At 32.9% G+C, this 13,671-nt stretch overlaps 1 protein-coding gene across 1 annotated transcript; it reads right to left on the bottom strand.

Annotated features, from left to right (window-relative positions):
- Window positions 1–7,588: 7,588 nt before the first annotated feature.
- On the bottom strand, window positions 7,589–13,211 carry LOC114269015 (KIN14B-interacting protein At4g14310). The gene is made up of 3 exons (XM_028210264.2): window positions 11,075–13,211; window positions 9,371–9,978; window positions 7,589–8,567 (listed from the first exon to the last, which is right to left on the bottom strand). Exons 1-3 carry the CDS (start codon window positions 12,872–12,874, stop codon window positions 8,036–8,038), a joined length of 2,940 nt encoding a protein of 979 aa, XP_028066065.2. The 5' UTR covers window positions 12,875–13,211; the 3' UTR covers window positions 7,589–8,035.
- Window positions 13,212–13,671: the final 460 nt, after the last annotated feature.

The following is a 13,671-nucleotide window of genomic DNA, read 5'->3' as shown; positions in this document are numbered from 1 at the left end:
GTGTAGGTGGTCATATCCTAGGGCAAGGCCAAAGACACAGGTGGGTCCGAGAAAGCGTCTGCGCGTGTGGGCACGGCTCTGCCTGCACAATAAGTATGGTACGTCAGTAGGATCGGCCTATATATATATATTGGCCGACCCATCAATTAGGCAAGGCCTGGATGCAGTCTCCTAACTATATCCCTCGAGTCTCCCCATCCTTCCGATAAGGCGGGGGCGGGGTGCTCGGTTAAAATATCCTCCAAATTAATAGCCCCGAGCTCCTCCCAAAATGCCTCATCAAGGTTAATCTCGGACAATCCTACATCACCAGAATAAACGTGGGATTTTACAAAAAAGGATTAACATCACAGGTAGATATTTATTTCTTAGTTTATTTTATTTACTATTTCTAACCATTGCTCTGATACCACATTTGTCACGACCCAACCCCAAGGGCTTAGAACTGGAATCATAACTTACTAAATAATTTCTAATCATAACAAATTAAGTGCTGCAAGTGGAGACAAAATGGAAGTAAGAAAATAATTAAACAAAAAATTAACTTCATTCGACTATTTTCATAAAAGAAAGTACATCTATAAGGTTTTTCTTTATTTTTTATTCAATGACCGACCCTCAGTAAAAAAAACAAAACTAAGAAAACGAAAGAAAAACAAAATAACGAATCAACATCAAATTCTTGTACGGGTTCTATTACATGAGGTTACGGGTCTTCCTTATATCTCGTCACCTGAAAGGGTAACAGCTATAAGCACACAGCAGAGTGAGAAATATTATGCCAAGAGTATAAGGAACACAAAATAACCATGGATAGTTAGTTAAACTAAAACATTTACATAACTTAATTTGAATAAACAAATTATTCAAAGTGGCAGAAACTGAAATACGAAAATTATGTAAATAAATAACCATAACCACGGTACAAAATAGAACAAAACAGAGATCAATGGATCTATGACAAATAGAGGACTACAAGGTGGCCAAACAGAGGTCAATAGTTATTTAAGTCCCTCAAGGCATGGGACTCCCGTGGTGGTACTTACAAAACATAATTGTTTATAAAATCATTGTCAAATAATTTCTAAAAGTTAAAAAAATATATCCATGGATTTCAATTTAAGCAAATAAAGTTCAGAAAATAATTAATGTAATCAAAATATTAATATAATTTATAAAACATAGATTGCGTAAAATAATTTATGGTAACCCAAAACATATATAAAATATATTATGGTGACTCAAGATATAATATAACTCACCTTAATATTGAGTCTTACTAATTCCTTTCTATTTTTGTTGGTTTTTCGGCCCTTCCCTTACTTTCTTTTTTGCTGATTCTTTTTTTTTTTTTTTTTTTTCCTTTGTTTTTCGTTAGTTCTAACTTCACAGCACCTTCCCCTTTTTATATACATGACTAGGTGAGGACTCATCCTACACTAATGGCCCTAAAGTGATAAATCACCATCCCCTAATCCTAGGTGGTACAGATCGCTCCCATTCATTCTCCGCACCATATTTGCAAATATTTGTAATTAATTGTTGCTTAATGTGCTTAACTAAGGTCAAGTTTGGCATCTACTAAATAATATAAAAAGTCAAAAAGTCACTATCTTATTTAAGTCACATCATCTTATTTAAATCACATTACCTCTTTAACACATCACATCAAACCTAACCCAAACCCAATCTATATAAGCTAATAAGTCAAAAAGTACACTTTTTTAGAAAATCCCAAACCAACCCTAAATCTATACATGCCAATCTTCTCACATTAATTGGTAATTAACTTAGCCCCCAAATAAATTTCTTCATCATATATTTGATAACCACAATAACAAATTAATTTACATAACACATATAGCTTATTTATTTTATTATTTCCACTATTATTATTATTGTTCTTATTATTATTATTATTATTATTATTATTATTATGCCTTCATCTTACATTGACCCTAGTTAATTGTACAATAAATTAAATTATACTTTATCGCACACCATCATAAAATTAATTATTTTATTTTACTATTACAGATTATTATTATTAATCATGATTGGTTGTGGTATTAATTAAATATTTAGGGTGCCACAGCTCACACTCTTATGAAAAACTTGAAATTTAAATATCCATCAATACTTTCCTTTACAATCAATGTGGGATAAATAGTTACACACTATTCCCAATATCTCATTCATGAAGCCAACTTTACGAGACAATTTCTCATTCAATTCTTAATATTTTTTATCATTCTTTTTATTGTGTAAAGATCTTATTAAAAAAAATCTAGACCCACTTGAACCTACCTCAACCAGTAGTTAGGACCCACTTTAATTTTATATTAAAGTTACCATAAAATCATTTTTTCCAACATATTATTCATCACCATACTAACCACTACCATTTCTCTCGTCTTCGTCATCGACTTGCCACCGAGAAAGTTTTCAAATCTACTCATATTTGATTCATGACTGAGATCTGACACTACTAAATGCGTTTTTATATGCTACGTGACCACATTAAATTCAGAATATTTTATTTTGTAACATAGGGGGGATTAAGATACCACAACTATTGATTGCGATGATGAATCAATCATGAAGGTAATTGATAATGTTTATTTAATGGTGATTGTTTTGATTTTTATTTTTGCAATAGTGCCTCTACGTAGTCCCAACTGGATATTTATTTTTCTCTTTATATGGAGATTTGTATCTTCCTTATATATAGATTCTCTTTATTCTTTTTGCGGATCCATTTTATGCTCTAATATATTTTATTAAACAACTTATTATTAAATGTGCATCATAAATAAATAATTAAAAAATTAACATCGTTATATTTATCAAATTTGTTTCGTCCGAATGAGTCTCTTTCTGAAAAGAGTATCTAATGCACGAATCTCTTTTGATTCATTCGAGTTAAACAATTTTGGTGAATGAATCATTAATTTAAATATATATATATATATATATATCGTGCGCAGGTCAATTTCATCTCTTTCACCAATGGTAACTCCACGTTTCTTTCATATCCCCCAACCATATAAAACATAAGGCCTATGAGAAGTTCTTGTTAGATAGTTTAGGCCTAATTTGGAAAGACTAAATAAGTGTATTTTTTGACTTTTTTGTATTATGTATAGAAAAAGTAGAGAGGAGATGTTGATTGATGTGACCCAAAAAAGATAAAAAGATGAAATAAGTGCACTTTTCCCTTTGTAGCCAAACTTGGCCTTTTAAAAAAAATACATTTTTATTAATAAGAAAAAATAATAGTTTGGTTTGTACTCAGAGCATAGAAAAAGCAGCGTCTGTGATGGTAGCGGTAATAGTAGTAGTAGTGTAATGATATTGATAAATTTTAGTTTGGAAAATATTTTTTATTTTTCAAAATTGAAATATTTTGCCCAAACAAATTTATTTTTCATTGCCGAGGAAAAATATTTTTTTTATTGACTTTCATTTTATAATTATATTACATGCCAAAAAATACAAAAAATATTTTTCATTTAAACAAATGAAATGTAAATGAAAACCACAAAGATAGAAATCCAATTGAAATCAAACTTAAGTAGTTTGGTGAGGGATGCAAACCAAAAGTGGTTGGTGAGAGGTGCAAGACAAGGGTTAGATGATTGTAACGTGTAACCATTAACGATGTGTTTAATTAAAATTTTTGAAAAGTAATTGGAAAGAAAAAAAAAATGTGTTAAATTAAAGTAAAATATGTTCTTTTCGTCCTAAAATAATATTTCCTTTTAAAGAATTTTAATTTTTTTTGGTAGTACAATTATTATACTTAAAAAATATTAATGTTTCAAAATTACTTTTTGATAGTACATTTAAAAAAAAATATTAATTGTAATAATTGTACTTTTTGTGTTGTTAATAAATTTAAAAAGACAAAATAAAAATTTCATATTATTTTAGTCATTGATTTTTAAAAATGGACTCATATTTTGGAATAATGAAAAATAGAACAAGAGATTAATATTTTGAAATGAATGAATAAATATATTTTATTTACATTTTACCTATTTTTCTCTTTCTTTTTTTAAATTTCTTTCTAAATCCCCAACTAAATACAATATAAAGAGAATAGTGATTCCCATAAAAGAGTCTTATTCTGATAAACACATATCCAGAGATACTCCCGGACAAGTTTATTCACATGGACAAGCCTATGTAAACTATAATAATTCAAACAGTTCATCTCATGCACCTAAACGTAATGATAAGTTATATAAAAAAATTAATATCATCAAATGTTATTAGGTTTATGAATAAATTATATTTTGTTTTTTTAAAATGAACAACTATAAATTTAAACTTAAACCATTTATTTTATAAAACAAAATATAATTTGTTTATATATTTATTGTTATCTAAAATGTTACGTATAAAATGTCAACTTCTGATTAAGGAAAAAAGCATTCGCTGCCATTGTTGGTAAGGTTGTAAAAATTAAGGGGTTGTTTGGGGTATTCTAAATAAATGTATTTTTTAATTTTTTGAACTAAAAAGTTGATGAAAAAAAATGATAGTTTAGGATAATTTTTTGACATTTTACGAAAAAATGTGTATTAAAAAATTATATAAATTAGTGTATAGGAGAAGATTGGGATGGGAATAGGTTGTACGGTGGGATGAATCAAGACACAGCGTATGCAGAGTATAGGCTGGAAGATGGTTCCCTGCTTTTCGGACATTGAATTGGAGGTGTTGTTCGGCCTATGGGGGCCTACCACAGGTCCCGTTTTGTTAATCAGAACCGTCAATGTGTAGAACTCGTCAATTACTATATGCATATAAAAAATCACATTGATCGGATATCAATAGCTATTTGATCAGATTAGTTTTTTTTCGACCGTTAACTATTACACCATTCATTTTTTATACAAAACTAATTTGATCATGTAGTTAGAGATATGTGATCAACGTGATTTTTTACAACCATGTATTACTTGACAAGTTCTACACATTGAACGGTTCAAATTATTAAAACAGGACCCGTGATGAGCCCCCACAAGTAGGGGTGGGTGCGGGTTGATTGCGGCCATGAAACCTCCAATCCGCCATTCATCCGCCAAATTGGTGAATTGGAGAAAATCAATCTGCATCCGTCTGCCAATCCAGCGGATTGGCAGTTTGGCAGATAAATGCGAATCGGTTTGGCGGTTTAAAATTTTATAAATTTTCAACATAATTCAACTTAACTTTAGAATATCACAATCACTGCATGCCTCATCCACATACTACAATCACAGCATGCCTCATCCACATAAAGTATTACAATCTGTTATTCTTAAAATATAAAAATAATTCAAACCACCAAAACCATAAACAGAACAATAGTAGAGATTATATGTCTCTGTATTGTTACATCTATATCTGTTTTTAAAAATAAAAACCAACCAGCATATATCATATTTTCTATTTATTATTTTTAGAGAGATTTAAAACCAAAAAATAAAGATAAATAATACGTTTTTTTTTTCAATTCAAAAAAGATATTCAAATTGTAGACTTGTTTTCAACAGAACATTTAAACTCTTTTTTAATTAAAAATACAAACATAATATTTAAACAAACTGAAAACACAGTCTTATAAATTACTAGGGCTGCTTGCGATATGACGGTTCAGTTGCGGCCAAAAGAATCTCAAATCCGCCATCCGTTCGCCAGATTGGCAGATTGGAGAAAATCAATCAACAACCATCCGCTCGTCATCATGCATCCGTCCAAAATGCGATGGATTGGTTCGGTTCGATCGATTTTGGCAGATCGATATATCCGCTGCTCACCCCTATCCACAGACCGAATAGCACCGTGTTATTTGTGCACCCCGCCTATGTAATTTTTCCAAAAATTCAACTCCACCTGTGGAGACGTCAAAGTTGTTTGAAAATTATTTGTGTAAAATTAATTTTTTAATATATTTTTTTTAATAAATAGTGATAACTTTTTTAACTTTTTGAATAAGTTTTTAACTTTTTGAATTTTTTTGAATATCTCAAATCAAGCCTAAGGCCAAGTTTGGAACGTGTAAAAAAAGTCAAAAAGTTATTCAAAAAGTTAAAAAGTTATTACTATTCACCAAAAGTCAATAATTACGGTTGCACAACTCCCAATATTAATTTTCCCCTATACATTAATTTATACAATTTTTTAATACACATTTTTTTATAAAAAGTCAAAAAGTTAACCCAAACATTCATATTTTCAACTTCAACTTTTTAGTTTAAAAAAACAAAAAGTGCACTTATTTAAGACACCCCAAACAACCCCTAAGTCTCATTTTGTAATAATTGAATCATAATATTTTTGTGATATTTCAAGAAGATTATGGTTACATTACACGCAATTCAGTTAAGGTCCCATTGTTCATGCATGGCCTAAACTCCCAAATGTCATGAATTACCAAACAATGTTCCCTATCGCTATTTCTCGAAAAAAAAAAAAAAAAAAAAAAAATCAAAAGCCAAATGGGATAGACATGCAAAAATCCTTCAATTTTTTTTGCAAAAACATGCAATAATCTGTCAGACAAATTGACAACATGCTGTTCAAACAATGATGTCCATACATTAACCTAACAATTTCATATAAAGTAAAATCAGTTTTAAAAAAAAAAAAATTCCAACTTGCAATTTAATAGCCTTTAGTTTTTCTCCCTGATTCGGAGTGGCTGCTGTGCACAGCGTTGTCGTGAGCAAAATAACACTGTTTTGGTCCTGTTTTAAAACATTCCTTCAGAGATTTTTTTATTTTTATTTTTTTGAAAAAAAAAAATCTTCTTCAAAATAAGACCCTGTTTCAAAAATACCAGTAGGAATCTCTCAGAGACCAACAAAGCAATTGTGAGACAAATCAAGCACAATAAGGCCAGTGAAATTGACAAAAACCAATGGAAAAGCAAGTTCAACACTCTTGAGGTTCTTCAAAGATCTATCTAGGATCTTTCCTTGAACACGGTTTCTAGTGGAATCAATCACTCAATGACCCAAATTGAGAAATATGATCTAGCACCAGAGAGGTTTAGGCTTGAGGGAAGATAATTGAAAATTTGTAATGGTCTACAATTGAAAATTATATATGTTTCCTCAATAAACAAATAAATAATGTAACTTACTCTTCCATTCGGAACTGTTATTGAAAAAATCGTGTTTCGCAATTAGGCTTGGCAATAGCAATAGCAACATTTTAGCAGGAAAATTATAAAATACTACAATGATTAACAATATATTAAAACAGATTAAAAATTGTTCATACACAACATTTAGGAGCTATAATTTGCTTATCCTTAATCATAGTACTTGGAAAATGAATCTTGGTTCCTTTAAAAAGAGTAATATTACAGCAGTCACAAGATGAGAAAAGAGGTGAGCTACGCCAGTCCCAAAAACAAATTATACAAAGGAAATTTCAACAGTCGCAATTTTTTTTATTTTGACTGAGCATGTGTGTCCTACAACTCACCTAGTCGGACCCATAAATGTTGTCTTCTGTTGAAATTTAACTTCATCAAATTTGAATGTAGCAGACAATCAAATCTTTAGTTCTAAAATTCTAAAACAAAGGTAATCACACAAAGAAACTCTTTCAAGAACGAACAAACAGGTGCTTTTGCAATCACATAACAGCTTTGCATAACATATTCTTATGCTTACTCGTACAAGAAAAACTGTCAGACTTATATATGTTTTACTCCTATCCAGTGTTAATATCAAATGGGTTCTCATCACAACTGCAATGGGTTTCAAATGAAAACCTAGTGTCCTTATATCAATTACTGGTAAACTCAAAACTGCCTTCAATTACTCACATCCTCAAAAGCAAGATATAAGAATGGTAAACATAATGCACATCCCTACTTTTTTACATAAGAAAGAGTTCTACTAGAATAAATAGCAAAATTATTCTAATGTTTGACGCAGAATGCACAGCGCATAAACAGCAGCATTTACTATGCTCTGATGGTTCTCTGTTTTCAACAAAATATGTTAAATACGACTTCAAGCATAGATCACAGTTATGACAAGTACCTCCACAAAGACGGGCGATCTCTTGATATGAGGAGAACACGGGATGCCAAGTAATCAAAAGAAGGGGAATACAAGTCATCTGGTCCAATAATTTCTTTAAATTTCTGCATGTTACCGTAATCAATGGAGAAAGGCTGCAATTCATCATCCTTCAGGGCATCAAAAACAAACAGCCCAAGTCCACAAACTCCCATGACAAAGTTTGAGTTTCCCCAAACTTGTGTTAAGGCTGTGTAATAGGAGTGAGCATTTGATTCTGGCAGAGAGTAAGTGCTGAAAAGCCTCTGTTTGCGCAGTGAAAACTGTTGTATCTGAGAGCAAGGCTGACTTTTTCCTGCTGACCTGGCATTAGTGCAGCCAAGAAAAACAGAATCTCCACGAGAGAAAATAGATTGCACGTTGACACCAAGTTTGGATATCTTGAGCCCTACGCCTGATGGGTGGCGGAAATCTAATATATTAATGGAATCTGGGGTGCAGAAAACTCCATCATTTCCTTCTGCATCAGATGAACTTACTCTGGATTGCAAGAATTTAAAGGATTAGGACTGGTGAGAGAGCATTGACTTTGACACTGACAGCTTTCTCATATGTTGCCATTTTTTACAACAATAAAATATTGACTACTAGGTTACCAATGAATTCTGGTATTTCTATGACAACAAAAATTAAAGAAAGCAAGAAAAGCAATGATAAGAAGTGTAAAATGATAAGACACGTTATATAATTTAAATAAAAATAAAAAAATTGTCTGCTACCTCATTGATCATGCAAAAGCTATCAATCTCCTAACTGAATAAAGAAATTGACAAAGCTATGTTCTAAGAGGCATGGACACGGAGACAGACATGAAACAATTCTCAAAAAATTAGGACATGGAGACAACGGGAATACAAAAATGTATATTTTTAGTTACTATACATATGAATAAAAATTTAAGATACATAGATATGAAAGGCATCAATGCATATGTAGGAATATTTTTATTTTTACTTTTTCCTTTTTAATCCCACATATATTTTACTTTTAACCCCAAATCATCTTTCTAAAATTACAAAAAAAAACAAGCCTACAAAGTGTCATGGGGAATGTCCAAACACAGGACATGTGTGTCCATGAAGTGTCCCCAACATGTCATACAAAAAATAATAATTAAAAAAATTGATACACCACATTGCATGTTGGGCACATGGACGCACAGTGTCCCCGACATTGCTTCTTGGGCTACGTTAAAACAAATGAAATAGACAAGTGAAGCAACAAAAAGAAAAAGAATATAGGAAAACAGATCATCTAACACAAGCAACAAATAGAAGTTTCACCTTTGCCTTACTCCTCCACCCAATTCAGCATCAGTGTTATTCACATGAAGCGCTGACACTTTTCGGCCAGTTGAAGAAACAGAATGTAGTGCTTGAGGATTGAGAGAGCTAACGTCCCATACAGAAATAGTTTCTGCCTCTGCTACAACCACTTTTTCTCTGTTTCTCCATTGCAAAGGACTTGAATAATCCATTGCCAGTACAGGCTTTTGCACCTCCCATTTCATGATCTGCTCTCCATCACGGATATCATAGATTCTAACAGCCTTCTGACAGCTGGCCGTTGAGACAATAAGTGGTCCACAGGGTTTATACCACCATTGTCGGTTTTCTGGGGCAATAGATAGAGTATTTCTTCTATGTATGGTGTTATTGGGTAGTGGAGCAAGTGCAGTTCTTGAATTAATAGCCACATCCTCAATTTGAAAAGCTTGCACTTCTTTAGTGTAGAAATCCCACGAGCAAAATCCAGAATCCAATGTATTGCCAGCAGAGGCAGCCACAACATACCTTCCCGAACAACCGTCTGCACCAGCGGCGCGAATTATCCAACAATCTCTCCATACATTAGGTGAGACTTCAACAGGGGACTTGTATTCAGCTTTCTCCTGACATGATGATGTACCATCGGTAAAATAATTTTTTTTTTTTTTAAATAAATAAATAACTATTTTTGGAAGACATTACAAATATGTTGTCATTCTTATAGGATAGAAACATGTATGATGCAAACAAATAGATCAAAGACATACATTTTTTTGTTTTTTGTATTCAAAGATGTACATGGAAGATCGAAAGTAAAGCATCAAATCAAGAATTCATATAACTCAACAAACAATCTAAATCAAATCCTAAGATTCTTAAAATTATGACGTGTGCAGCAGAATATTCTGTGCATAGACTTCATTTGAGAATATTTAGGGGGTGTTTGGCAAAGTTAAATTTTAGCTTTTTTTTTTGGCTAAAATCTACAAACAGACAAAATATGTTAAAATAGCTAATAAGACAAAATGTTACATCAAACCTATAATCATTTACTTTTTTTCTCACAAACATCACATTCAATTACAAAAAAATCCAATCATCTTCTGTTTGGAAGACATTACAAATATGTTGTCATTCTTATAGGATAGAAACATGTATGATGCAAACAAATAGATCAAAGACATACATTTTTTCGTTTTTTGTTTCTTGTATTCAAAGACGTACATGGAAGATCGAAAGTAAAGCATCAAATCAAGAATTCATATAACTCAACAAACAATCTAAATCAAATCCTAAGATTCTTAAAATTATGAAGTGTGCAGCAGAATATACTGTGCATAGACTTCATCTAAGAGTATTTAGGGGGTGTTTGGCAAGTTAAATTTTAGCTTTTTTTTGGCTAAAATCTACAAACAGACAAAATATGTTAAAATAGCTAATAAGACAAAATGTTACATCAAACCCATACTCATTTACTTTTTCTCTCACAAACATCACATCCAATTACAAAATAATCCAATCATCTTCCCAGACATAAAAATTTTAGCCTATTAAAATAATCAAAAACTAAAGTAGCCTGCTAAAATAGCAACTTCCCAAACACCCACTTAATATATAGTTCTGTTTTAATGTGCTACAAAATAACATTGAGGGAAGTAAAAGCAAACTGAAGACTACATTAGTAATCATATAAGAGTAATAGGAAACAAGCTTCTGTACCTCACAGTTGGCAATATCATAAAAGGAACAAGAACCATCATCGTGAGCAAGAAGAACAGCTTCACCCTCAGATACAAACCATCCTCCAGTTGAGGTCTTACAGCCAATTTCATTTAACTGATAAATGAAACTATCCTCAGTCTCCTCTTCAATAATCATTTCCAGTCTATTCTCCTTATCATCAAACTCATCAAGTGTTTCATTTGTCGTGGGAATCATCACAACATGCCCTTCTACACTGGCCATGTTTGAAGAGTCTTGTGCTCCTGAAGTCACAGTACTTTCTGTTTCTTGAACTTCAGAGATCTCCGAACTAACATTTTCACCCCTTCTTGTAACCTTAGATTGCTCCTTGCCCAGGGAGGCCAAGAACTCCAATGCAATGGGGTTATCATCAATGGGGCTCAAAACCTTCTCTTTGGGTTTCAATTCACAGCTAGATTCCACTATACCAGCCTGCTGATTTTGATTGCTTCCTGATGACACTTTCAATGATGTTCGGTCTCTAAGTAACCTATGATGAGGAAAAGGTCTAGCCTCTAGCTCTTCGGTATTCAAGCCTTTTACAGAACTTTTCACATGATCCACTACCTTGTTTTGATTCTTATCCGAAGTTCTACTCAGTAGATCACCATTTCCAGTTGCTTTGGGTACAACCATCTTCCCATCAGCTCCATCAACAACATGTCCAATTGCCTTCTCAATCCCTGAAATCTTTTCATGAATATCTGAAATTATCACTTTTGACACATCTGGGTTATTCATATCCAACATCTCCTTTGTCCTCTTAATGTCAGATGCAATCCTCTTAACCTTCCCTTCCAAAAATGAAATCTTTTCATGAAGCTTGCTTGGATATTTATTGATACTCCCACCACCCATACCTTCTTCAGGTAAACCCTTCTGTTTCAAGCCCTCTGAACCTCTTCTTGAACTACTCAGAGATCTTCGGCCCAATTCTTTCACACCCGAATCAATACAATTCACACTCTTCTCAACTACAATTGGTTTCGGATCAACACAAGATCTCCCCTTTGATTGCCCATAAACCCTAAAATAATTAACTTTAACATTGGAATCTAAATTAGACTTAGAAACACGACTATCTGCGCGTGATTTTGATGAACTTGAGTTTAAATTAACATCTTTAAATTCATCTGAAACCCTAACCCTAGCCCTAGTTTCTGCACTTGCTTTATACTTTGATTCACATTGCTTAAGTTTTTCACTGCTTCTCTCCATACCCACCTCAGCATTCACTGAACTTTTGCACCCCTTCAAAACCCTACTACTATTCTCACTTCCTTCACTTGATTTTGTATTCAAATCCTTCAAAGTTCCAGTCTTTTGCTGAATTCTCTCAGAAACCCTAACCCCACTCACACTCTTCCTACCATTCGACACAGATCGCTGAAATTCACCCCCAGAAGAAACCCTAGAAACCCTCCCATTGCGAAAATCTGAAAAACCCCGATTAAATTCAGACGGACTAGAACTCCTACCTCTCGGCACTGACGACGAAGACGATCGAAACCCTGAATCTCTTTCACCGGCCGCACTCGCTGAGGGCTTTTCGATCCGTGGAATTGACCGAATCACAGGCTTCTGAGACATCGCGGCCACCGAAGCTCGACCCGTTGAAATGGGTCTAGGGTTTTCTTTTCCGGTGGATTTCTTGAGAGTCTCTCCGCCTTTTCCAAAAACTGGGGTTAGGGTTTTGGAGGGTTTCGCCCCCGTGACCTTCCCTCCTCCTCCGCCGCCGCCGGAGTCTTTGATCCGGCGAGCTGACGACGTCGACATTTATGTATATGTATAGATGTGTGTGTGAATGTGTAAAGGTTGAAGATTTTTTGATGTTGTAGATTGGAGGAGAATTTGGATCAGAAGAGAGAGGGTTTTGGTTTGAAGGAGTTTGATTTGAAGGACAAAAAGAAGAGCAGTTGAGGGCGGGAAACGAAATTAAGATACTGGTTTTGAATATTTGAGGATCCGCATATTCTGTATAAGGTAAGAGCATCCTACCAGATTACTTATATTTATTTTAAAATATTATTAAAAAATTTACGCCCTATTTTGGGAGGAAAAATATTTGAGAGTATTAAAGTGGTGTTTTAATAACGTCACTAATGATATGGTAATGGGCTTGGTTTTTTTTTTTTTGGTATTTTTAATGCATTAGTGTTATTAGTGGTCTTTTTTTTAGTGGTATGAATTATTGTTGTTTTAGGAATTATTTTTTCATCTACTTCCCTAATAGACTCCATATTCTTTCTCTATTCTATTAACAAATTCTATATTTTTTTTCTCTATTCTATTAAAATATAATTTTTTATTATAAATTTTTAAAAAATAAAAATCATAAATGTATACTAGGTCCCTAAGCAAAGCAAAGCAAAGCAAAATATATATATATATATATATATATAAGGGTGCTACAGTGACCCCTTACAAATAGGAAGGCACTATAGCAATTCTTATTTTAGAAGAGTGTTTAAGGGAGCTGCTAGAAGTGTATAGGGGCCATCAAACCTCTTAAGGCCTCGTTTGTTTTCAAAGGTAGAATGGAGTGGATTAATAGTGAATGGATTGTTAGTGAG

The sequence above is a fragment of the Camellia sinensis genome, chromosome 7 (assembly GCF_055761805.1).
Source record: "Camellia sinensis isolate YWXY chromosome 7, ASM5576180v1, whole genome shotgun sequence".
Taxonomy (NCBI): domain Eukaryota; kingdom Viridiplantae; phylum Streptophyta; class Magnoliopsida; order Ericales; family Theaceae; genus Camellia; species Camellia sinensis.
The sequence above is the reverse complement of the archived record's forward strand: the minus strand, read 5'-3'. Positions and strand labels throughout refer to the sequence as shown.

Excerpts from the sequence above, each read along its gene's own strand:
- LOC114269015 (XM_028210264.2), bottom strand. The coding sequence starts at position 12,874 with ATGTCGACGTCGTCAGCTCGCCGGATCAAAGACTCCGGCGGCGGCGGA. Across the intron at positions 9,979-11,074 it reads ATGATATTGCCAACTGTGAG|GAGAAAGCTGAATACAAGTC; the intron begins GTACAGAAGCTT and ends TCATCATGTCAG. Across the intron at positions 8,568-9,370 it reads GGTGGAGGAGTAAGGCAAAG|AGTAAGTTCATCTGATGCAG; the intron begins GTGAAACTTCTA and ends CTTGCAATCCAG.